The sequence below is a fragment of the Otolemur garnettii genome, unplaced genomic scaffold, assembly GCF_000181295.1.
Source record: "Otolemur garnettii isolate 467f Iridium unplaced genomic scaffold, OtoGar3 scaffold00246, whole genome shotgun sequence".
Classification (NCBI taxonomy): domain Eukaryota; kingdom Metazoa; phylum Chordata; class Mammalia; order Primates; family Galagidae; genus Otolemur; species Otolemur garnettii.
Window position 1 is genome coordinate 57,382 of NW_003852641.1, and position 23,837 is coordinate 81,218.

Sequence of the window (23,837 nt, forward strand, 5' to 3'; positions counted from 1 at the left end):
AAAACTAAAATTGCTTCTCAAGTAATACTGCCCAAGAATAAGAGGTCATTAGTGTCTGCAAATGTAAAAATGTAGTGAAAGATGAAGCTAACTTTTTTTTTTCTTGTTTTTGTTTTTGGAACAAGCTTTGCATGAACATGATACTCATTTTCTTCTTTGTTAATTTATCATAGGCTGGATATTTCTTCATGTCAGCCTTCTGTGGTATTTTGATTTGAGGGGTTTACTTTTAAACACAGCTCCTCTCTGGGTGTGCATGTGTGTACTTGTAGTTCGTCATTTCTGCTTTGACCTTGGAACCTACAGAGCTTTGGCTCCTAGAAATAAAGATTGCCATATGGTTAAAATGAGAAAAAAGCTAATGAGACCAAAGAATGAAGTATATCTATCTCACTATTACTAAATATATATGACCACCTGACACCCAATAGTGTATTTTTTTTCCTTTGAGAAAGGAGCAAATTACAGAGCTGACACAATTTTATAAAGAGATTAAATCTAGTCAGTTAAATACTATATAGTGACTTTATTAATCCTTCATGTAGCCTCAAAACTATCATGTATGATATTGGTATTGGAGAGAAACTTGTAATAACTTGAAAATTTCTATATAATAAGGCAACTCTTATATCACCAAATCATCTTGTTGTAGTATTAGGGAGGTTGGGAGGCCAAATTAATGTTTTTTTCTTTTTTTGTGTGTCCTGGGGAATGAGTGAAGTTTAATGAGAGAAAAAAAAAGAAAATTCATCTAATTACCCTTGTAACAGATGGAAATCTGGAGGTGGAGAATTGAAAGTGATAACTTATTGTACATTTTAAAAATGTCTTTAGCCACTGAATTGACAGCATGTTATTCATATTGTGGTCTGTTTTTTTGGTACTGAGAAACAAGTAATTTAGTGTTCATGAGGAAACACAGTTAATGTAAGTGGCTTTTAGTAGTATGCCCTGGAAAGGAAGGATGATTAGTACACCCTGAGTATGTTAAGCAATCCCCGCTAGTGGCACTGAAATATACACACAATACCATTGACAAAATAGTCCTCTTGACAATGTGAACAATGCAATAAGTCAAATGCTCTGACTCTGTGTAGTAGAAATATGCACAGTGTCACTCCAATGGCATATTATCCATTCATTGTACTACTTTGAATGTACTACTCCAGAATAAATCGATGCCTGGAGCGCTGTCCGCGGTCCTGAAGAAAGGTTGTCTTCAGTCTTGCAGAAGTTCAATTGGACAGGTGGAGTTGCTGAATATTGTGTAGAAGCCTTCACCTTAGTTAATGGATGTAAATGAACCTAATTTAGCATATGGGCAAAATTAGTACTTTAGGGACCAATTAATAGTAAGAAAACAATTATGCTAGATATTTTACTGTTTAATTTATTGCTTAAGAACTTTATGACTCTGGAGGCTTGATGGTTCACTTTTCGAACCAGACATCAAATAAATAACCCCACAACAACTAAGTAGTTTTGAATGCTAGTTTTAAGTAGGCAAGTTAGAGATGTAATGTCAAATGTCATTTTGTTAACAGAATACATGAACAAGGAGATATGGTACATTTTGTTTTCTCAGGTTCCATTATTGCAGTATTTTGATTTAGTCAAAAGAGAACATATTATTTTCAGGTAGCAGATCTCAGTTATATTGACAAATGAAAATACGAAGAATTACTATTGCCCTAGAAGTCATTATTATCTATACTAGGATTGAAAGGAAAATGAACAAATAGAATGGAACAAATGAGACAGCAAATACAAGACAGAACACGTTGGGCTGTACATATTTTATAAGGGATATTTTAAACATGGACTGAAGGAGTCGCTAGATACCCTTGGTTTTAGCACTAGGTGTTCCTTTTAAAGTGCTCAAATAGTCGAATTATTTGATTGAATTGCCTGCTAGACTGCAGAACTAACCATTCATGATACTAATTTTTGACACTGCAGTTATGCCTCCATCTTAAAAAAAATCAGTGCCACTTAGTGCCTTTGCAAAATGCAGATTTCTTTTCAAATCAGCATTTTGTAATATCTTAAGAAAATATAGATTGAAAAAGATCACAGTGATGAAATGAAAATGTTCATTGTTTTCTTGCTGTTTGGAGAAAACATAGTAAGACTTAAATAGTACTTCTATCCTTATTATAAAAATTAGATAGTCTTTAAATAGGATATGATCTTGTATTTTTTCATAAAGCTTAACCTATGCCCTGTTAGTTGGTTATGAAAAGGAGATTAACTATAAGACATAGGTGCAACAGTTTGCTTATTGTGCTAATCATTTAAAAATATTAACAGTGACATATTTGTTATCCATGTTAGTTTCATTTAGTATAAAATATTAGCCTTTGATACTTTGATGTATGGATGCCATATTACCTATTTTGACAATAAGATGTATTTTATGTTAAAAGAAAATCTATTTCGGTTTATTCAAGAAAATCTTAAATAAACTCTTGCTTGTGAAACCAAGAGAGTCACTACCTGGGATCTCTAAATATTTCTACCAGACAACTGGAAAATGATAAGAACTTTTTAGACAAAGCTATGACATTCTATGTTGTTCAGGCTATGACCCCATATTCTACCTCTTTAAAAAAAAGTTCATTGACCCAAAATAAGAAGAAATTTGGGGAATGAATTATTGAAGCCTTAGGGGTTTGTGACACCAATTCAAACATTATGCCTTTTATGTATGCACAATTATTTTAGATATGCTAAAAATGGGTGGGAAAAATGATTCTTTCATTTTAATGTAATAGCTCTCCTAAAAGTCTACTTAAAGAAATTTCTCCTAGGTAGCAATCAAGGATAACCTACTCAGGACTTTAAAGACTAGTTGTACCTCTCCATTTGCATTCCAATCTATATATAATTTTCTGGATAAAATTTTTAAAAGTGTAAATAAGATTCTCTTTTAACTTAACCATAAGTTAGATTTGCAGTAAATTCCTCCGTCTTTGATCACTTCCTTTTTTCCTCTCTCTCTCTTTTTTTCTTTTAAATACAATTCCCAGGTAAAATGACTTTGATTTAGCTAGTCATTTATTCAAATTCATCAGTTGATTGTAAGAATTCTGCTTACATGCACCAGTCATTCTCTTTGCAAACACTCTTACTGAAAATAAAAGCAATTTTTCTCCATGTAAATAAATCCGACTTCTTTCTTGAAACTCAAGGCAGGCTATCAGATCAGTTGCATAATAGATATTGGGAAGCTCGCTGGCAGGAAGCCTTAAGAGGCGAGCAGCTATCTCAATTTTTCTCACTTAATCTTGGCTTCACGTCAGAAGCTGTGCAGCAGTGCAGTAGAATAAGGCCTGGCAAATCCTTCGCGAGCAAAGCTTCTTTTGTGCTGGGACTGTGGCTTGCAATCGACACCTCCCTGCTTTCCAAGGCTGGATTTCTTACTGATCTTGCTCCCCTTTGCTTCCCAGGCTCGCGGGCCGGACGTTGTGGGTGTGCGTGCTGGCTTTCTCCCGGATGCTCTCCGACTAACATGGATGTCCCACCATCCCTTGCAGTGGAAGGTTGCTCCTTGGCGCAGTGAGTGAAGAACATGCAGCGATTGCTAATGGGTTTGGGAAGCGGAGACTCCTTCCTCTCTCTGTGACCATGCCGTGATCGTGTCTGCGGCCACCACTCGACGCATCCTCATTTCTGCCCGAACCGGGAGCCTAACGCTAGATCGGGGAAGTGGGTGCCGCGCGTGTGGGCACAGAAACACCATGAAGATTATTTCCCCGATTCTAAGTAATCCAGTCTTCAGGCGCACCTTCAAACTCCTGCTCTGTTTACTGTGGATTGGATATTCTCAAGGAACCACTCATGTATTGAGATTCGGTAAGATTCCCCATCCCTCCCCTTTGCCGGTATCCGGCTCCCAGGCAGCCGGATGTAAACAGGCAAGTTCGCTCTGCCTGGCGGTGGGCTCGCCGCGTCCAGCCCTGCTCACTGCGCCGTCTCCTCCCGGGGTTTTAAAGAAACGCCTGTGCTTTCATTTATTTTCCCTTGATATTTTTAGCCGCGGGAGGGTGAAGGGAGTGCCAGTGTATGTTAGTGGTCGCTACATTACCGTCCTGCTGTAGCTTGCCACACAGATGCTAACAGCGCTGGGGGCACGGCCAGCCTGTTTCCCCCCAACCTTTTGGGCTTGGAAGGGTGCGCGGTCCGCGCCAGAAAGCGCGCGCCAAGCCACACACCTCTCCGTCTGCGGGGCTAAGTTAATATTTGGTAACTCTTTGGCGAGTTGCGCCGCCTGTCAGCTACTGCCCGGGACCAGAGCAGATAGATCCTCATGCACAAATGAAAGGCACTAACCCTTTTGATATCTTTTGCTAGAGAGCCTTTTCCCTTTGGTTAATTTTCACCTTTTTTTTTCAGTTTCTAGTCCCCTTACTGGGATGCGGGGTTTTAAAAAAATAGTGTTCTAAGATTCAAGGCTCAACTTAACACAGAGAGGCTGTTGCTCAGCCAGAAGGGAATAGCCCGTAGTAAGAAAGGCTTTATTGTTTGGTTGGTTTTTGTTTTTAACTTGCTGAGTCCTTCCTCTCCCAGCTTTCTGTGCGTTATGGACTAATACATGACGGACGGCAGCAATGGGGTGGGGCGGGAGAGTGGGTAGTTGGGTATGAGGGTCTTAAGTCTGAATCTTTATTTCCCTCTGGCAAGATAAAAAAAAAAACAGGTAGTTATAGTTATGGGAATTTATTGCCTTCCTGAGAATCAGGGTTTCCTTGGAGATTGAGGGAAAATCTAAACGTGGGATTCCATTGGAAACCCTAGTCAGAGGGTTTGCTTAGGGAACAAAAATGAAGCCTGGGCAACACTCAGCTGCTCTGATGGCCAGTGGAGTTTAGTAGGCGAAGAACTAGGGAAAGAAAGTTCCCTATGTAGGTAAGGGAGAGAGGGGATAAGCCAACTGGGTAAACTCTGGCACCACAGGCACTTTGAAAGTTCAAGTAGATTCAGACCAGAGTGCAAGAACCCATGTAATCCCAAGTGTGTATCTTTTAGATAATAACAGATACATTGCCACTCACTCGAAATTAAATCAAAGAGTGAGTGCTTGCATTTTGTATTATGCCAATAGCATCTTATGTCTTTCCAGTTTCCCCCTGTTTTTCCCCCATATAATAAAATTCACCATCTCTCCTGGGCTTTATAAAATCAAAGTGGGAATGCTTTCACATATATTTGAAGAGGGAAGCTCACCCCTCTCTCTCACACACACATAGACATCTGGAGTCAAAAAGGCTGGTAATGACAAAAGAGACAATGGATTATAGTTGGATTCCTACTATAGTAGTTTTCCTGCTTTCTTGTGCCTTTAGATGGTACTTAAGCACGTTGCTCTTAGCAACAAGCATCCACAGGAATGCACGTTTCCTTGGACAGGATTAAACAGGGTCTGTATAACCACTGGACATTGTGTGTGTGTGTGTGTGTTAGCAGTTCTGCTTCAAGGATGATAAATGCTACACTATGGTTGTTTTGCCCAGTATTTTGAGTATTACAGCCTACTTATGGGGAATTCTAATTCTGTGAATGAGTGTGCATTAGTAAGTGTGTTTGAGGACTGGATGGGAAAAAAAAAAAGACCTGATGCTGGAAAACTCCCACCAATATTCTAAAGAATTAATTACTGTTGCTCTGGTCTTGCAGCACAATATTTGCTGAATCATTAGATTGTTACATTCGCTGATCATTTCATATCTTCATATTAAAAATCTTGGCGACTGTAGCAGAGTGTGTAGCAGCTTTCCAAAAGATCTCTCTCTCTCTGCCACACACACACATACACACACACACCCACACACAAATATATTTTCTTAGGCCAACGTTCACTAAGAATGTCCTTAAGAAATAGAGTACTAGGCAAATGTCTTCACACCAGTCCCTGATAGCCTAAACCAACAGCCTAGTTTCTAGACAACCTGTTATTTTCTATTAAACATTGACTTCAAACATTTTCCACGTGGAGATCCATTTTCTCTGATTTCTGACCTGAGTTGTGGAAAAGGACTGTGTACATGGTAATCATTGGAACCTTTCCCTCTTGGGACTATTTTGATGCGATGGTGGGAGTTTTATTTTCTTCTGGGGTAAACATGTTCTGAGTAGATTGGATGGTTGGTTGAGCCACTCCGGAGAATGGTTATTTTCAGCTTGGCTCTAAAGTGGATCTAGTGTCTCATCCCTGGCCCTGTGCCTTGGAAGGGAAGGAGTTGGAAGTGCTGGTAGATCAGCCGCCCGGGTGCTGGAGGGACCCACCGCCTCTGCAGCGGAGACTGCATCTAGTGCCCCTCCCAGCCCCCACGCCGAGAGAGGCTAGGCGCCTCCAGCCGCTCGGAGCCTCCGCCGCGGCGCTATAGCAACCGCGGAGCCTGCCCGGCCGCCACCCCAGCCCCCTTCCCCGCCAGGGGAAGCTCTGTGTAGTCCTCTTCTTTCTCCCACTAGGATTGTGAGTCGACCCTGCGTCTGCTATCACCGGCAGTGAAGCTAGGGGTCCACCCTAGTTTAGGATGCCGCCCTCTGCCTGGTCCCACGTTTACCCCCGCCGGTCTTCTGAGCGCGCAACTCCCGCCCCCGGATTCCTACCCCTCTTTGGCGCACACAAGTGCGCGCGCGAGCCGGCAAACGCGCTTTCTCAAAGCGAGTCTCTGACTTCAGCACAGTGACTCCTCTCTAATGCACAAGAAAACTTGGCAGCTGCTTTCTGGGGCGCTTCTGTCCTGCTCCCCTCTCCCCAACCCCTGCAGCCGCTTAGCAAACGTCTCCAGGAATAGGTGTGCGTAGCACCGACCCCAGGGCACTATCCCGAGGCTTTAAGACAGCCTAGGGTGGTGGGGTAAGCGAGCTGCTGGTCTGCTAAGATTCAGCTCCAGGTAGACCAGCAGGCGAGCACCCTCGCGGTGGGTCGTGGGGGTTTCCTGGTTTTAGATCCTAGGTCGTCATAGTTGCCTTTTCCCGAGTGCGCACCCAGCGGGCGTGCTTTCTGGGTGCAAAGTGCATTTTAAATAGTCAGTTCCTCAGCCCCAGGTCAAGTCAGACGTTCTCCAGCCTGCTTTCTGGGCGCAGAGCCAGCAAGACTCCCCTAGGCAGGCCTCTCCTGGGCTCTGGCGCTTTGGGCAGCGGGCATCCCAGATTATCCCAGCGCGTACCCACGCTGTGTATACGAGACACCCTTGTTTATCCGCAGCTGCGTAGGGGCCTGCTGGTTGCTGGAGTGGGCGAGGGCGGGATCCTTGCCTTCGCTGGGGTGCGGCCCGCATTCGGTGGGCTCCCAGCCCCAGGTTGTGGCGGCGGTACTTGAACATTCTTTTGTTACTCAGCCAATCCCTCTCTTCTGGGCGTGCTCTGACCCGTGCTCCCGAGGGAAGCTTAGAAGCCGGCTCCGGCGGTGTGCAGGCTGATCTCCCACTCTCAGTCTGAGGACTTTGGCACGTTTAAACATATTCTTTCAGAAACCACTCCCTAAGCCACTACTTGTTTCCGATTGCCGAGGTCAGGATGTCATTCAAAGTCTTTATCGGAATTGGAATTTCGGACGCCAGGAGCAAAAACATCAACTCAAACTTTCTTTAAAACTCCTGGGCATCTTCTCCGAGGTGGTGTCCCGCTCTCCCCACCCCGAGATTTGTGCATATGGTATAGGTCACGTCTTCCTTTCTGATGTTTCTATCTAACGCCTCTCTTGAGCAAGCCGCTGGAGTGGCTTTTAAAAGGTTTCCCAGTCCCAGGTCTTCCCTCTCGGACGCGCTCGATCTCCTTGGCACTGCACGTTGGCCACCCGTCCGTGGCACAGCGTGCAGTCACCTCCTGCACACACGCCGAAGGTGGAGGCAGCAGCTCAGGGACGGCCCTCAAGGGAAAACCTACAACGTGAGCGAGAACAGAAGGGTTCCTGTGGAAATCGCGGTCTTGCTGGGCATCCCATGTGCTCACAGATACAATAATTAGTAGCAGATGTACCGCCACCTCTAGTGTGAGCGAATGGACTCCGTTTATAAGCCGCCACTCTCTACCAATTCTTTGAAAGTGATTTTTCTTCCTGTGGGAGGTGAGGTGGGCGGGAGGGAGGAGTGGCCTTACATCTGGAAGCAGGAAAACTGACTCTTGGGAGGCGGGGATGGGGGAGTAATAGCGGCTACTATCTGCAACAGATAAAGCCCAGCACCTGCTCAGCTGAGCTCTGAAAGCAAGGGAAGGAATTCTTTCCAAGAAGCGTCAACACAAGGGCCTCACTTACAAATAAAAAATAAAAAAAGCAAAAATAAATCAACAACAGTTTTTCACATAAAGTTCTCACTTATTCTTAAATCTTCAAAGAATAACTTGATGTGATCCATCAACCGAGGCACAGTCATTTCAGAACATGACTTTGAAAAATGATCTTTTTGTGCTCTAGAAATAGCACTCTTTCTCCACCAGGCACGTGAAACTCTACACATTTTCTGGCTTTGTGAGGTTGGCTTTCAGAAGTGAACATGGGTTTTATGTCAGGTGATGTCTCTTCAGTGGAGTTTTGCTTTTTGGTTTAATGCAAGTGATCATTGCAGCATGTTCATTCCCTGAAATCTCAATTGACACTGTTTCAACATTTACTCAGCACAGGGAAGTTAATGTGATTTGCTCTCACACAAAGGGAGGAAAATATCATAGATCAAACGGGGTGTGTTATTGATTATCAGAGCCTTTTCAAGTTTGCTCACCATTACATAAAGTGTTGTCCATGATAATGATAACATAATCTCTTGTGCCATTTAATTATCATAATTTTTGATAAAATGCTTTGCTCTTTTGTGGTAAGAATTTAACATTCAAGTGGGGAAAATTACTTCACTTTCTCCTTCAGTTCTTAGGATTTTACTGTGTTACAGTAATCCCAATTATATTTATTCACAGGAAATGGTCAATGCCCATTTTTAACCATCGGAGTAGAAATTAGTTTATGTCTTTCAAATGAACTATAATAAAATCATTAATCTACTGCATGCATAATAATTAAGGCTTGCAGAAGTTCCTACATTTTCCTCAGTAAGTTGGTATGATATATTGAAATCTAAGTGTTGATTGTTTTTCATTTGGGTGGTGAAGATTTATCTTTTACAGGCTTCCCATTTGTATTCCAGTTATCAAAGAATTAGACATGCTTGAAATGAATCTTAAACCCTAAATCTTAGCCTGAAAGGTAAGGTCAGAAACCTCTGAGAGGGAAGGAAGTAGGTGCACATCGTAGTTATTGACTAGTCTAGATTAAACACCAAAGAGGAAGATTTCAATCTGATAACGTCATAGGGCTTCCTGTTTTTCTTTGCTGCTTCTGCTGACAATTTTGTAAGGTAATTAAATTGGCTGATTGAAGTCACAGTGGTCATGGGGCGATAAAGACCATTTGGATTTAATGGAATTTAAAACAACAGAGCACTGAACACAACTCTTACCGAACAAGAATTTTAATGGCCCATTCAGGGTGCTGACTAAATAGAACGCCCTTAACAAGTTTAATTGAAAGGGCAAGGCAGATTAGCACTATATAGTCTTTATGGTTGAAGATTGGGGAATTAAAATTATCCCTTTAAAAGACTCATTAATGCATTATCAAGATTTAATGTAGGTTAAATAAGCTTTCTTTAAACCTTTATCCTATCCTGTGAAACTAGGTTTAGGACCAAGTTTCAGTAAGAAAATATTTTTAAGAGCTGATTTAATAAATGGAATTATAGGTCTCCCTCATTTCAAAAACAAAAGCCATTTTAATTTTTTTTTTTTTTTTTAGCATATACGGTGTAAGAGTTAAGTGTTCATGAATTCTTTCTTTTCTGTAACTGAAAGTGACTTTTAAAGTTTTAATATTGGTAATTTTTTTCTTATAAACAAAACTTGTTTGTGGTAGAGGAACTACTAAGGAAAGGAATGTTCTGTTTCATAGATTCAATAGGGTAATGGGTATTTGATTTATTTTGCATTGTTTTTCTAATCCCAACCTTTTCAGGTTATTGTACTTTAGTGCATTCAAGCCCCTTTTGCCCCCAGAAAAAGGCAGAGCCTTCCCTAACATTGGAAACATTAAAGTATGATTAAGTTCCAAGGTGAAAGTCAAGCCATAGTGTCTTAAGGAGATTATTCACTCTACATGTTTCTTACCATGTGGAATTGGCTACTCAAGGTTAAATTTTTGTATAAAAATATGCCCAATTTTAATTCTACACAACTTTGAATTTTTTTTAAAAATCCAGAGTTGGACAAACCAGAAGCATTCGGCAAGTGGAATGTTGTCCCAAGGTCACCCATTTTCACCCTCTGGCCCACCCACATTCTACAAGCTTTCTAATGCTCATCTGCTTTTTTCAAATCTCATTGATCCCCAAACAAGGCTTGCTTGTCTCTTGCCTCACCCCTTTAAAGCCAACAGTTTTATATTTTTGCACTTTGAAAAGGATAATTAGCTAATTTGATAAAACTGATTTGTGTTCTTCTAAGTGGGAAGTTTGAGAAGACTCTCAAACTCTTTCTGTAGGATTTTTCATTTTTAATTTTAGTTTTGCATTTGGACTTTGAGGTGTCTCTCCAAAGATAGGAACATTCAAATATAGAATTTGGTGCTTAGGTTTCTGCCGATAGATTGATTTAAATTTTTCATTTCCTTAATTAAAAACTGAACATTCTTTTCTAGATTTAGTAGAGAGCTGGGTCACATGTGATGATCTGAAAGGCTTTGTAGAGACTGGGTCTTTCAGTCATGGTTAGTTTTCCTGCTGATACATATAATCCTACCAGTCTTTCTTTTGGCTAAGAATTTGCCCTCTTTCATGGCCTTGTTTTAAGACAAGTATATTCTGGGAGCAGTCTCCCAAGATTGGAGCGTTAGGATGAGTTTATTAAGATCAATCGATTCTGGCTTTGACAAAGATTCTCAGATACAAAAGAGAATACTGGGTGCCTAAGGGATGCTGAGTGATTAGCACTGATGTGGAAAGGAGGCTGAGAAAAGAGAGAAGTTAAATGACATTTGATACGCCGTCTTTTCTAGATTTATTGCCAAGCAACTCTCTGCTTTTTAAATTGATCTTTTTGTTTATATTAATTCAAATCTTTGAACATATATGATTATTTTAAATAAGATGCCAGTGGCATTCTTACATTGACATATTTCCTTTCATTCAACATGGTCATTAATGATTTTCCCCTCCTTTTAAATCCATCAGTTAATTTTCCATCATTGAACTAAAGCAAGCCTTTGGAAGGTGTTTCCTCTATCTCTCGTTTCTATCTTCAGCTCAGGCTTATTTCAAGTTTTCTGACCTCTCAAAATAGGAATTTTGCTTGCTTAGCATGATCAAATAAGCAGAGCAAATATTAAAGAAACGTTCTTCTGAAGTTTCAGTATTTTCGTAGATATTTTGCTTTTTTCTGTTGTTTATTTAATCCTGCCTTTCGTTTTGTTTACTGAAGCTTCCTGAATTCTGTTTGTCATAGCTTTTAATGCGTTCCAGGCCCTTCTTCCCCAGACGAAATGAAATGAGTACTCCCTCATAATGAATGAAAACTCTAGAATCCTAGGTTACTAGCACTCTGAGAGGCTGAGGCAAGGATAGCTTGGGTCATGAGCTTGAGACAAGCCTGAGCAAAGTAAGACCCTGTCTCTACTAAAATTAGAAAAATTAGCCAGGCATGGTGGCACATTCCTGTGTCCTAGCTACTCAGGAAGCAGAGGCAGGAGGATTGCTTGGTCCCAGGAGTTAGATGCTACTATGAGCTAGGCTGTGGCCATGGCACTCTAGCCAGGCAACAGAGCAAGACTGTCTCAAAAAAAAAAAAAAAAAAGATTCTTAGATTATCTAAATCAAAGGAAAATTTAGAGATAACCAAGCCATCAAGTTTAGTACCCTAAGTTAAAAAAAAGAATTGACAAATATAGTTAAATGACTTATTCTAAGTCAAAACTAGTGTCAGAGTTTTAAAAAATTTTAATTTTTTAATATCATTTATTTTATCTTATTTTTTTAGAAACACAGTCTCACTCTGTCACCCATGCTGGAGTGCAGTGGCATGATCATAGCTTACTGCAACCTCCAACTCTCGGGCTCAAGTTATCCTCTTGCCTCAATCTCCCTAATAGCTGGGACTAGAGGGGTGTGTCACCAAACTGGGCTAGTTTATTTATTTTTTGTAGAGATGGGTATTACTATGTTGCCCAAGCTGGTCTTGAACTCCTGGCCTCAAGTGACACTCCTACCTCAGCCTCCCAAAGTGCTGAGATTATAGGTATGAGCCATCATGCCTAGACCTTAGTATCAGTTTTTACACCAAATCATGAATACCCTACCTGCCAGTCTGGTGATATTTTTCATTGAATTATGCTGTTTTTCCAGCATAACCAGAGTCTCTGTGCTTTGCATCAATTTTAGAAAGAGTTCTTTTAGCTCTTCAAGACATTTGGCTAATTTGTTCCTCCACCTTTTCTTTCCTAGAGTATTATCTCATAGATTATGACCTTTTCTCTTATTTTTGTCTTATTCTGTAATTCTGTCGGCTGGCGTCTCTCCCATTCCCAGCATCCCAAGTTTCTGCCATATCAGTTCATTCAGTAATGTTAATTGACTGCATATTTGTATCAGGCATCTTGAAAATAGAATTCTAAGATACAGCTTCTGACCTGAAGAAATTTGTTTATCTAGGCTCGGCACCCACAGCTCAACAGTTAAGGCATCAGCCACATACACCTGGGCTGGTGGGTTTGAACCCGGCCCAGGCCTCCTAAACAACAAAGACAATTACAACAAAAAAATAGCCAGACATTGTGGTGGGCGCCTGTAGTCCCAGCTACTTGGGAGGCTGAGACAAGAGAATCGCTATGTCCAAGAGTTTGAGGTTGCTGTGAGCTGTGACACTAGGACACTCTACCAAGGGTGACATAGTGAGACTCTGTCTTAAGAAAAAAAAAGGAAATTTGTGATCTAATTAGAGGGAAAGGTACATATATATTAAAGCACCAATTGTGTGGTACAAAAATATATATATAATAGTTATTTTAAGGGGGTTTTTGTGGGTTCGAATTTTTATAGAAGAGGTGGGACTCTGACTTGGGGCATGAAAATTGTGTGATAAGGGAAGGGAGAAATCTACCGCTGATGGAACATTCAGCACAAGAATAAGAATTTATGAATAAATTAAGAAGTTGAATTTTGGGACAGATAACAGACTAGCCCAGTGGGGGCACAGAAAAATCCTTGATTTTTCAAACCTTTATTATTTAAGTTACAGGGTCTGGACTCCTGTGTAACCATTGGAAAGCCATTGAAAGTAAAGGATGGGCTTGACTTAGTCTGCAATAAGCAGTCAAGTGATTTTGCAGTCTGTTGCTTGCATGTTATGAAGAATAAGTGGATCTTCTTTCTCTTGCTGAAATGAAAGCAGAGGGCACATCCTTGTCCTTGATCACTGAAACATTTTAGAAATTCTTGATCTAGGAACATAGATTATTAGTTAAAGTTCTTCAGAGAAACAAGAACAACACACACACACACACACACACACACACACACACACGGGGTCCGGGTGTGGGAGGGAGAGAGGTAAGTGTGGATATTTATTATAAGGAATTGTCTCACATAAGTAAGGAGGATAAGAAATACTAAGATATGGCTCGGCACTTATGGCTCAAGTGGCTAAGGTGCTAGCCACGTACACCCAAGGTGGTGGGTTCGAATCCAGCCCAGGATTGCTGCCAAACAACAATGATGGCTGCAACCAAAAAATAGCCAGGTGTTGTGGTGGGCACCTGTGGTGCCAGCTACTTGGGAGGCTGAGGCAGGAGACTCGCTTGAGCCCAGGAGTTGGAGGTTGCTGTGAGCTGTGATGCCACAGCACTCTACCCAGGGTGACAGCTTGAGGCTCCTGTCTAAAAAAAAAAAAAAGAAAAGAAAAGAAATCCTAAGATATGAAGTTGGCAAGCTAGACACCCACAGTGGTATAGTCAATGTTCCAGTTTGATTTCAAAAGCAGGAAAATAAAAACAAAGGAAAAACAATGCCCCAACTTGAAGGCAGGCAGGAATTTCCCTTTGGGGTGGGTGGCTGGGGGCAGGCAGGATTAGCCTTTTTGTTCTGTTCAAGCCTTCTACGGATTGGATGAAGCCTGCCCATGTTAGGGAGGATAACTTGCTTTACTGAGTCTACCCATTTACATGCTAAACTCATCCAGAAATAGTCCCACAGACACACCTAGAGTGTTGACCAATGTCTGGAGACTCCATGGCCTAATAAAGTTGACGTACAAAATTAACCATCATGCAGATACTTACTAAGCAAAATTCTGAAAGGAGGTACAAAAGTGTCTTTTTAACACAAGGCCAGATTAACTGGTTAAGCAAGGAAAAGTTACCTGTTAATCTTAAGGAAAATGCATTGGAGGACAGTTTAAAAGTACTGTTTTCATCTTTGAGGGATACAGTAAATTGCCTCTAAGGAATTCTCCATGTTTTATGTTTAGTTCTAAGAGGTCTCCACTACCTGAAAATCATAAAATCATATATACATATATATGACACACGTATGTATACATGTACACACACATATATATATGGAGTTCATAATCATACATGTCATTATACTTATATAGCACATACCCGTGATTTAGTTAGTGACAGACTGCATATACAACTATACTACAATGGTCTCATAGGATTATAATGCCATATTTTTACTGTACTTTTTCTGTGTTTAGACATATTTAGGTACATAAATACTTATCATTATGTTACAGTTGGCCAACAATATTCAGTACAGTAGCCCACTCTGTATAGGTGTGTAGCCTACAGGCAATATGCTACAGCATGTAGCCTAGGGGTGTAGCAGGCTAGGCCATCTAGGTTTGGTTAAGTGTACTATATGATATATAGAATGAAATGGCCCAATGACACGTTTCTCAGAACGTATCCCATCATTAACTCATGACTGTGAATGCATCATTGTACATTATATACAATATAATTCTTTTAATCAAATTAAAGATTAAATTGAATTAAAATTAAAAACAATTTAGTGAATAGATTCATTGTTAGTAATAGTTCTAATTCTACATGAACTCAACACCCAAGTCCCCGATAGTTATTTCAATCAGAAAGTTTTAAAAATTTCAGTGTATTAATGGGTTAAAACATTTTGGGTAACATGGATCGTTTTTGTAATGCTTGAGTTCTGGCTATAGGCTAGAGGTATGCCTGCCACCCAGATAGTATGCATAGTACCTATTAGGTAAGTTCCACCTCTCCTTCCCCCACCCCCTGGTTGATTTTTGCTGAATTTTAGTTTCCTCTGTGCGCCTGTGTGCTCATCAGTTAATTCTCAATCACGAATTTTCCTCTTGACTTGTTATCTAGTGGTCATAAATTAGAAACAAAATAATTAAATATTACTAGGCCTTGACTTTCCTTCCTGAACAATGTGTATTACTTGTCATCTTTTTAACTTCCAAGAATAATATTGGAATTAATGGAAAAATGTAGAGAGCTCTGAGTTTATTGACCGAAAACATCTTTTGGAACTGAAGGTATAATTAGAAGGTATAATTATTTATTGTGTATGCTTGGAATAAAATAATATTTATTGTCACTCAAACATTTTTCCAAATTTCTTAAACTGTACATAACATTCAAGAAAGTCTGCTTTTCTAAGTTGTTCTTTAATAGTTTTCCTTGAAATATACTTTAGGCTGTTAAAAATAGGTTAATAAGGACTTATTGACTTTAACAGAAGATATTTCTGATTTACAGAAGAGTAAGTAGTTTTATAGAAGAGCAGCTAGTCCATTATTTCTCTTCTTCTTTACACATCATGACTTTAATTGGTATTCTCAACTACATACAATATAAGTAAGAAACAAACCAAGACTAAAAACAAAATAACAAGCAAAGAAATCGTGCAGAATCTTGTGGTTCAAGATTCTTCACTTTTTTACAAGTACATAGTTCTACTCTACATACACAAACATTATCTGAAAAGCAAGTGCTTGATTTTATGTAATTCCATTCTTTATCCATCTGCCTGTGATGAACTTTTAGTTATTATTCAGAGTTTTCAGACATATAAGTGATTGCATTTGATATGCTCATTCAGGGAAGTTTCACAAACACTTGAGTTTAATACAATTGTTAGAAATAGATAAGTGGATCTTCTGTGTGGTTATGTCAGCTGCTTCATCAGGGAGCTGGCCCAGCAGTCTTCCTGGAGCTTACTCTTCAAGGTAGAACTGATTTTGGTGCTACCCCTAGACCACTGGCTTCACCACTGTTTCCTAAGCCTTCCTGTAAGCTGGCTTCCAATCTTTTTTTTTTTTTTTAAGATCTAACCTGGTGTTAGATCAGCGTGGATATGAGTAGGGAGAGATGACAGATGAGGAGCCCCACAGCTCTCAACCAATGGTGCCACATCAGAGAATCCAGGGGACCATTTGAGAAAGTATACTTACAATACAGTTTTATAACTGGAAAATATAAAAATTATTTTAAAATTTTAAAATGTTAAACTTATCAGGAAAATTGGCTTTTGAAGATATTTAAGTTTTAGATCAGTGATTTGCAACTATAAGGTGTGAGACGGAGGAGAGGCAGCCTAATTTTTGTGTTTCCTGGAGCTTGCACATCATGGCAGGACTGTATGATGCTGGAGTTTGTGAAGGGTATTTTTCAGCTCTTGCATCCAGTGGATAAAGGCCAGACAAGTATCCCAATCAATCATTTTTTTCCTGAGAATTCTGAATTAATTCCTCAGGAAACCTTTCTGGAGATTAAAAGTGATGTATCAGTCGCTCATCTTCAACTTCATCTTTTAGAACCATTTCTCTGTATTTTGCTGTTCCATATATCAACTATCTTTTAAAACTAAATCAGTTTTTATTGCCTCCTCCAAATGGTCTGTGTTAGATAAAATGCTGTTCAATAATTTAAAACGTTGATGAGAGAATTTGATCAGAACAATGGCTTTCAAACTTTATTGCAAATAATTTAAATGCCCAGTGCCCAAGACTGGAGATTCTGTAGTGTTTGTTTAACATGTTACATGTGCTCAACTATATAGTTCTATGGAGTGGTTCTTAGTTCCCTTACCTTTTTAAAAACTGTTAAGTTTTTTTCTATTTTGTTACTAGAAACAAAAGAAAACAAAACTCCTAGGCAGGTTGAGAATGAAAAAGCTGAGCTAGATAACTCTAAGGAAATTTTTGACCTTCAAATTTTTTTTTGGCAGTTTTTGGCCAGGGCCAGGTTTGAACCCACCACCTCTGGTATATGGGGCCAGCACCCTACTCAATGAGTAAGCTTTATAGGTCATGGTTGGGTTTGGATATTTTATCATTCCTCACAGAACACACAATGTTGGGCTCTCAACCACTGAAGGGCCAATTGTTTAAAACCTAAGCATTTATAGTATTCATACTCTCATAATCAACCCTGTCACCCAATGGGATCTTAAACAGATGTTGTTTTGTAAATATGTCTGAGATGATGTATGGTTATGGGAACTTTTTCTCTCAATCTCCCACTAAAGGAGGCCCTAATAGATTATTTCAAAAACTTGTTTTCCCAGACTTAATCAGCAATAGATTTCAGCAGACATTTGCTGTAGTTGAGAGGGCTTCAACTCTTCAATTGCCATGAATGATCTAGAACCTAGGCTCAAAATAATGTCCCTTCTAGGAGAAAGTCAGTAAAAACCACTTGGACAATATCATGACTACTCTCAGACACATCACCATTGCTCTGATTATACTCTCTGGACCATTTTTATTTTACTTTTATTATTATTTTTTTAATTTTGACTTCCTTTATTTATTCTGATAAATATTCCAGTAAATAGTGATGTTACCAAAAAAAAAACCCCAAAAACAAAAACCAAAAACCAAAAAAACAAAGAAAAGCAAAAGAAAAGGGAAATTAAATGAACAGCTCTGACAGCTCATAGAGAACAAAAGGGGTAGGGAATCTTTTTTTTTTTTTTTTTTTAGCGTTATATCTATTTGTGCTTAAATTTTGACATTCAGGACATACTGTAACATAGCTAGTTTTACATCAAATCAAAGCCAAATTATAATCTTGTTTCGAAATCCTTTTTTGGTGGTGACTTGTAAACATCTTAATTAAGTATAACATCTGTCCATAAAGATTCTACTATAAACTCCTCCCCATAAACAGCCTTTTCTACGGCTCCAGGTTTCCAGAAATTCTCTAATCCTTTCTCTCTCTCTTTTTTCTTTTTTTTTTTTTCTTTTTTACTTTTAATTGTTATACCTATGATAGGGTCCCTTCCATGTATATTCATAATAAGAGTAAACCAGTAATGCAGTTTTGACAGTTTGTCTACTTTGGGTTACTTCTTGGATGCATTTTTCACAATCTTCACCATGTCTTATACCTAAAATTAAAGGAAGGTGAAAAAGTCCAAAGCAAAGAATCAGCCCTACACTACTGCTGCTCATCCTATAGCTTTTGCTATGCATGCATAGACCAGTCAGCTCCCAACATGTGACTGGGGCAGGGCTGTAGTCTGTTTTCTCAGGGTAAGACAGTGGGGATGCTCTGGGTGTCATTGGACCATCCACTGCTCATCACTGGCTGGTTTCACACATGAGTTATGTATCCAGGCAGTAATGCTATCCACCTTCACTGCTGTTAGTGTGGACAGGGTCAGTAAGTAGGGGCCTTTCCACCGTGGTTTCAGCAGGCTCACGGGGCCTTTTCACCGTGGACAACAGAGATGGACTGGGGAAGATAAACTAACAGGACATTTATCATTCACTCATTCTGAAATCTTTTTTCATTATTTTTCCCTGTGTTATTAGTTGATTTGTAAGTTCATAAGTTCTGTTTCTCCCAGTTTTCTTGGGGTCCCTAGTTAATTCCCCTCCCCCGTTTCTTTGTTTTTTGAACCAGGTTATGTCGATTGCATTTGTTAGGTAAAGTCCCTCTTGTGTTCTACCCCCAAAAGGTGTGTCACACACCGTGACCCCCCACTCCCTGCCTCTTTTCCTCTCTCTGCTCTCCCCTTCTCTGCCCCCTTCCTCCTTCCCTCTTTTTTGTTTCCCTCCCCCCTCCAGTAAGTACTGGGTCATTAATTGTCCTCATATCAGAATTAAGTACATAGGATTCTTGCTTTTCCATTCTTGTGATGCTTTACTAAGAATAATGTGTTCCACTTCCATCCAGGTTAATACAAAAGATATAACGTCTCTATCTTTTTTTAATGGCTGAATAGTATTCCATGGTATACACATACTACAGCTTGTTAATTCATTACTGGGTTGGTGGGCATTTAGGCTGTTTCCACATTTTGGCGAATATAAATTGAGCTGCAATAAACAGTCTCTTGACAGTGTCCTTATGGTAAAAGCATTTTTTTTTCTTCTGGATAGATGCCCAGATGGGATTGCAGGATCAAATGGGAGGTCTAGTTTAAATTCTTTGAGAGTTCTCCATACTTTCTTCCAAAAAGTTTGTATCAGTTTGCAGTCCCACCAGCAGTATAAAAATGTTCCCTTATCTCCACATCCACGCCAGCATCTGCAGTTTTGAGATTTTTGTGATGTGGGCCATTCTTGCTGGTGGACCATTTTTATGTTATGGTGCCAAGAGATGAAATCTGTGCACTACATTAGGAAATGCTCTCATGTAATTTTTTCAGTGGGACATGACCAATAATTGTATATACTGCTTTAACATTAAAAATAATACTTTTATCAGTCCAAATTATTGATATCTTGAGGTTTTCCATATTCATTGCCTACTAGGTGAAACACGTAACTTTATTAAGTATATTTCTATAATTAAATTTGCTATCTGGATGCAGAATTATGTTTAGGAGACATCTTAGTGACAGAACAATTTAAAAGTGGCATGATTATAGGTTGATTAGAGAGCCCAAATTATTAAAATAATTATAATCACATGCTAATAGTAATTTAAGATAACTACTGAAGAAAGTAATGAAATTAACTATTCATTCTCAGATTTTTAAAATTTATTCTCAACTATATTTACCAAAATATGTCTAAATATTTTCAATTCTTTTAGTAATAAATGGCTCATAAGGGAGTTAGCAATGAGAGCACATAAATATGCAGTTTTAGGGAAATATACCTAGTGCTGTGTCACTCTCTGGAAGACACACTGTGAAAAATCCTTTTACATGCTGTAAATTTCACAGTAGGTTTTATTTATATATATTTATTTAAGTATAGTTCTAGAATTGCTGTAACTTTGAACTCTCTATTTGTGTAGATAAATTCATATATACATGTAGTACATGAAAAAGTATTCACAACAGAGACTCATAATTAATACATTTATATTTATTCAAGGATATTAGTTTATTGTCTTTAGGTAAGATTCTCTGACTTTACTAAAATTAATAGGCCCAAATAAAGGTTAACGGAAATATATTATACATCCTTAATTTCATGGCAGATAGTCAGATACATTAGAATTTTAAATATAAACTAACATATACTAAGATTTCAAAGTACCACATTTTGTAAGTAAACTATGGAGAGGAGTTTAACCTTCACATTTGTTTATTGTTCTTCTGTACTGTATATATCATAAAGCCATTAAACTTGAATATAAAAATGTAGCTATATGTTAATAAGGAAAATCCTTACTTAGTATAAATAATTCTCCCTGTTTCTCTCTCTCTGGTAAATAAAACTAAATTTATTTACCAGAAAATAATGTGATACTTTATCTCATGGTTGTAAAGGAGGATACTGAAAGCTTCCTCTCAACTCTTTCAACTTCATTTCCATTTTCAATTTAAATTGCCATTCAGTTCACTAAGTATTTTATTCAACATTGGTATCTTATCTAGTTCTTCAATTATTGGCTAATACAGTAATTGGAAAATAAGATATAATTAAAGCTTTCGGTAAATAGAAATATTTTTCCCAAATATGGTTGATTATTTTTAGAAACACGTTGTGTATCCTAATGATGCCCTGATGGTTTTGTTCTGAGACACCAAGATGTCTATGTATCAATTCCATTCTACAAGTTCTGTTTTGATATTTTATTTTACTTTCATTGGAATTGAAGAATTATCTTACCAACTTTGGAGAAATCTATACTAATTTGATATAATTTATTAATATAGACTTATACCTGAGATGATTATTCTCTGATATTTATACTTTATACTGTAATATATACACATCTGTAATAGTTTCTTGTCTGTATTTGTAGAGTCAACTGGTGATCCAATTTGTTACCTGATCGTTGACTTATTTTTTCAATCATTCAATTAACAGATGTTTAACTGTTTATCATGTGCCAAACACCCAACTGGACCCTAGGACATTAAGAGTTTTAAAGTAAAAAAAAACCTGGTTTTTGCATCAAGAATATCATATTGTATAGGCATAGATAGACACATTAAAAATTAGCAAAGTAGGGAAGAAAAAGTATCCAGTGTACTGAGCCCTACTATGAAACTAATTTATAGCTTTCATATGAAAGTTATAACCCAATTATAGCTCAAGAATATGGGAAAAGGGGAAAGGGAGGGGAGGGGAGGGGGCAGGATGGGTGGAGGGAGAGTAATTGGTGAGACCATACCTATGGTGCATCTTACAAGGGTACATGTGAAACTTACTAAATGTAGAATATAAATGTCTCACCTGGCAATTGTGAAATGCACTACTGAAGGAGCTCTCAGCAGGCCATTTATATCCTGAATGTGGTTCTTCTGTGTAAGTGATTCCTTGCTGTCCAGGGTGCAAGGACATGTACTTCAAAATGAATTTAAATCTATTATGCTCCCCCCACCTCCCCCCACCCCCGCCAAAAAAAAGAAAGAAAATACCATGAAGGCTATGTTAACCAGTTAGGTGAAAATATTTCAAATTGTATATAAAACTAGCACATTATACCCCATGACTGCATTAATGTACACAGCTATGATTTAATTTTAAAAAAGTGCAAAACAACGTGGCAGGTGCACACAATCTTATGTAAATGATTATACTGACATGAAAAGAGGCAGCTAGCTGCTTCCACAGTGAAGGATTTCTAAACCTTGTTGTCTGCATTTTTCCCTCAGACTTGTCATCCCTTGAGAACCTCATGATACCAGATAGAATGTGCTGTTTGTGGTCCTTCTCCCCACTGCCTCAGCACCAGAAGTCCTCACCTGGGCCTCTAGTGTCGTTTCAAATCATAGTGATGCCATTAATGTTTTTCTCTTGTTATATATATACACACATATACATATATAGTATTTATATAAATGTATGTATACATATATATGTATGTATGTGTACATGATTATATTTTAAGAACAGTAGTCTAGATTATTTTAAGTGTTTATTACTCTGTCAGGATGTAAATTCAGTGAGGTATCACATATACTCTCCACGCCTCAAAACAAAACCCAAAACAAGCTAGATGTTTACTTCTCACCTATCTCTCCAGATTTGGGAAATTCAAGTATGGTATGGTTATCTCACATCCCACTGGGAAGAACTTAGTCACGTGGCTACATCTGGGTGCACAGGAGGCTGGGAACTGAGTCCTTATTGTAGGAAATGTATCCTGCTGAAACGCTAATCGTCTTTTCCTATGGAAGAAATGGAGAATGCATGTTGAAGGACCACTGGTAGTCTCTGCCAGTTAAAGGCATCCAATTAAACATGACAGAAAGAAAGTTTTTAAATTTTAAACTCTCTCTCTCTGTCTGTGTAGTTATAAAGTAATACTTTTTAGCACATTTGGAAAATATGAAGTATAACAGTGAAAATATGACCTCCTACACATATAGCCATAACCACTGTTACTGTTTTGGTTCTGTTAAGTACCTTTTAAAAATGAAAACAAATATATTTTCATTGATTTAAAAAGTAATAGATTTTTATTGTGGAAAATGGAAAATAATATAGAAAATTATAAAGAAAATAAATATCACTTATCAATAATTAACATTGTGATATCTCTCCTTGATGATACTGTACATGTTTTGTTAATTTTTTCCATTTTACACTATTGTGCACATTTTTCTGCTATGAAGTATTTTTCTGTGATGATTGTAAACAATGTCTGACTTTTCATTATATAGATAGATGATTATCACTTATTAATCAGTCTCTCTCTTGTACAGTCTTGAGCTTGGGTTTTAGATTCAAACATACCTGAGTTTGAACCTAGAGCTGCTGCTTTTGAGTAATCTGACTGGAATATGCTACAGAATCTTTCTAAGTTTTAATTTCCTCATCTGTAATAGTGGATGATACTGACCCTACAAAGGTATTCTTGGGATCAAGAGATAACATACTCATAATACTCATAAAGTGCCTGATATATCAGTACCCCTGATAAGTGTTAGTGCCTGTAATTTGTTCAGGCATATTTAGATTTTTGCTTCCAGACCTATGCTTTTCTTACAAGGGGCATTAGACGCCCAGAGAAGTCTTGCAAGGTATTTTAGGCCAGGGATGTGCCCTTTAGGAAACGCTAAGGGCCAGACCATCAACTAGGACCCTTGTGATCCTAGAAAGAAATGGGGACATACATGTCTATGAGGACAAACAAGGTGACATGTCCACCTATGTAGAGTTCTTCATGATTGTAGGCCAGGGAGGACCCATTTTAGAGGCAGGAAAAGCAAGTTTGAAATTCTAAGTATGCTCTGGGCGAGGCCTTAGAGCATGGCCTGCCCTCACTGCTTGCTTGCTAGGATGGTTCCCAGGTGACAAGGTGGGACCAGGAGGAGCAGCAGCAGTCTCCACAGCAGTCTCCACAGCAGTCTTCACAGCAGTCACCACAGTAGTCAGTCTCCACAGCA

The 23,837-nt window shown here is 38.7% G+C and overlaps 1 protein-coding gene across 3 annotated transcripts in view; it reads left to right on the forward strand.

Annotated features, from left to right (window-relative positions):
- Positions 1–3,258: 3,258 nt before the first annotated feature.
- The window catches only part of GRIK2 (glutamate ionotropic receptor kainate type subunit 2), a 656,554-nt gene continuing 635,975 nt past the window's right edge, over positions 3,259–23,837 (forward strand). For all 3 annotated transcript variants that reach the window (XM_023508414.1, XM_003802378.2, XM_023508415.1), the window contains exon 1: positions 3,259–3,855. In XM_023508414.1, the coding sequence (XP_023364182.1) occupies positions 3,741–3,855 (115 nt within the window). In that variant the 5' untranslated portion in view covers positions 3,259–3,740. The remainder of the gene's footprint in view (positions 3,856–23,837) is intronic.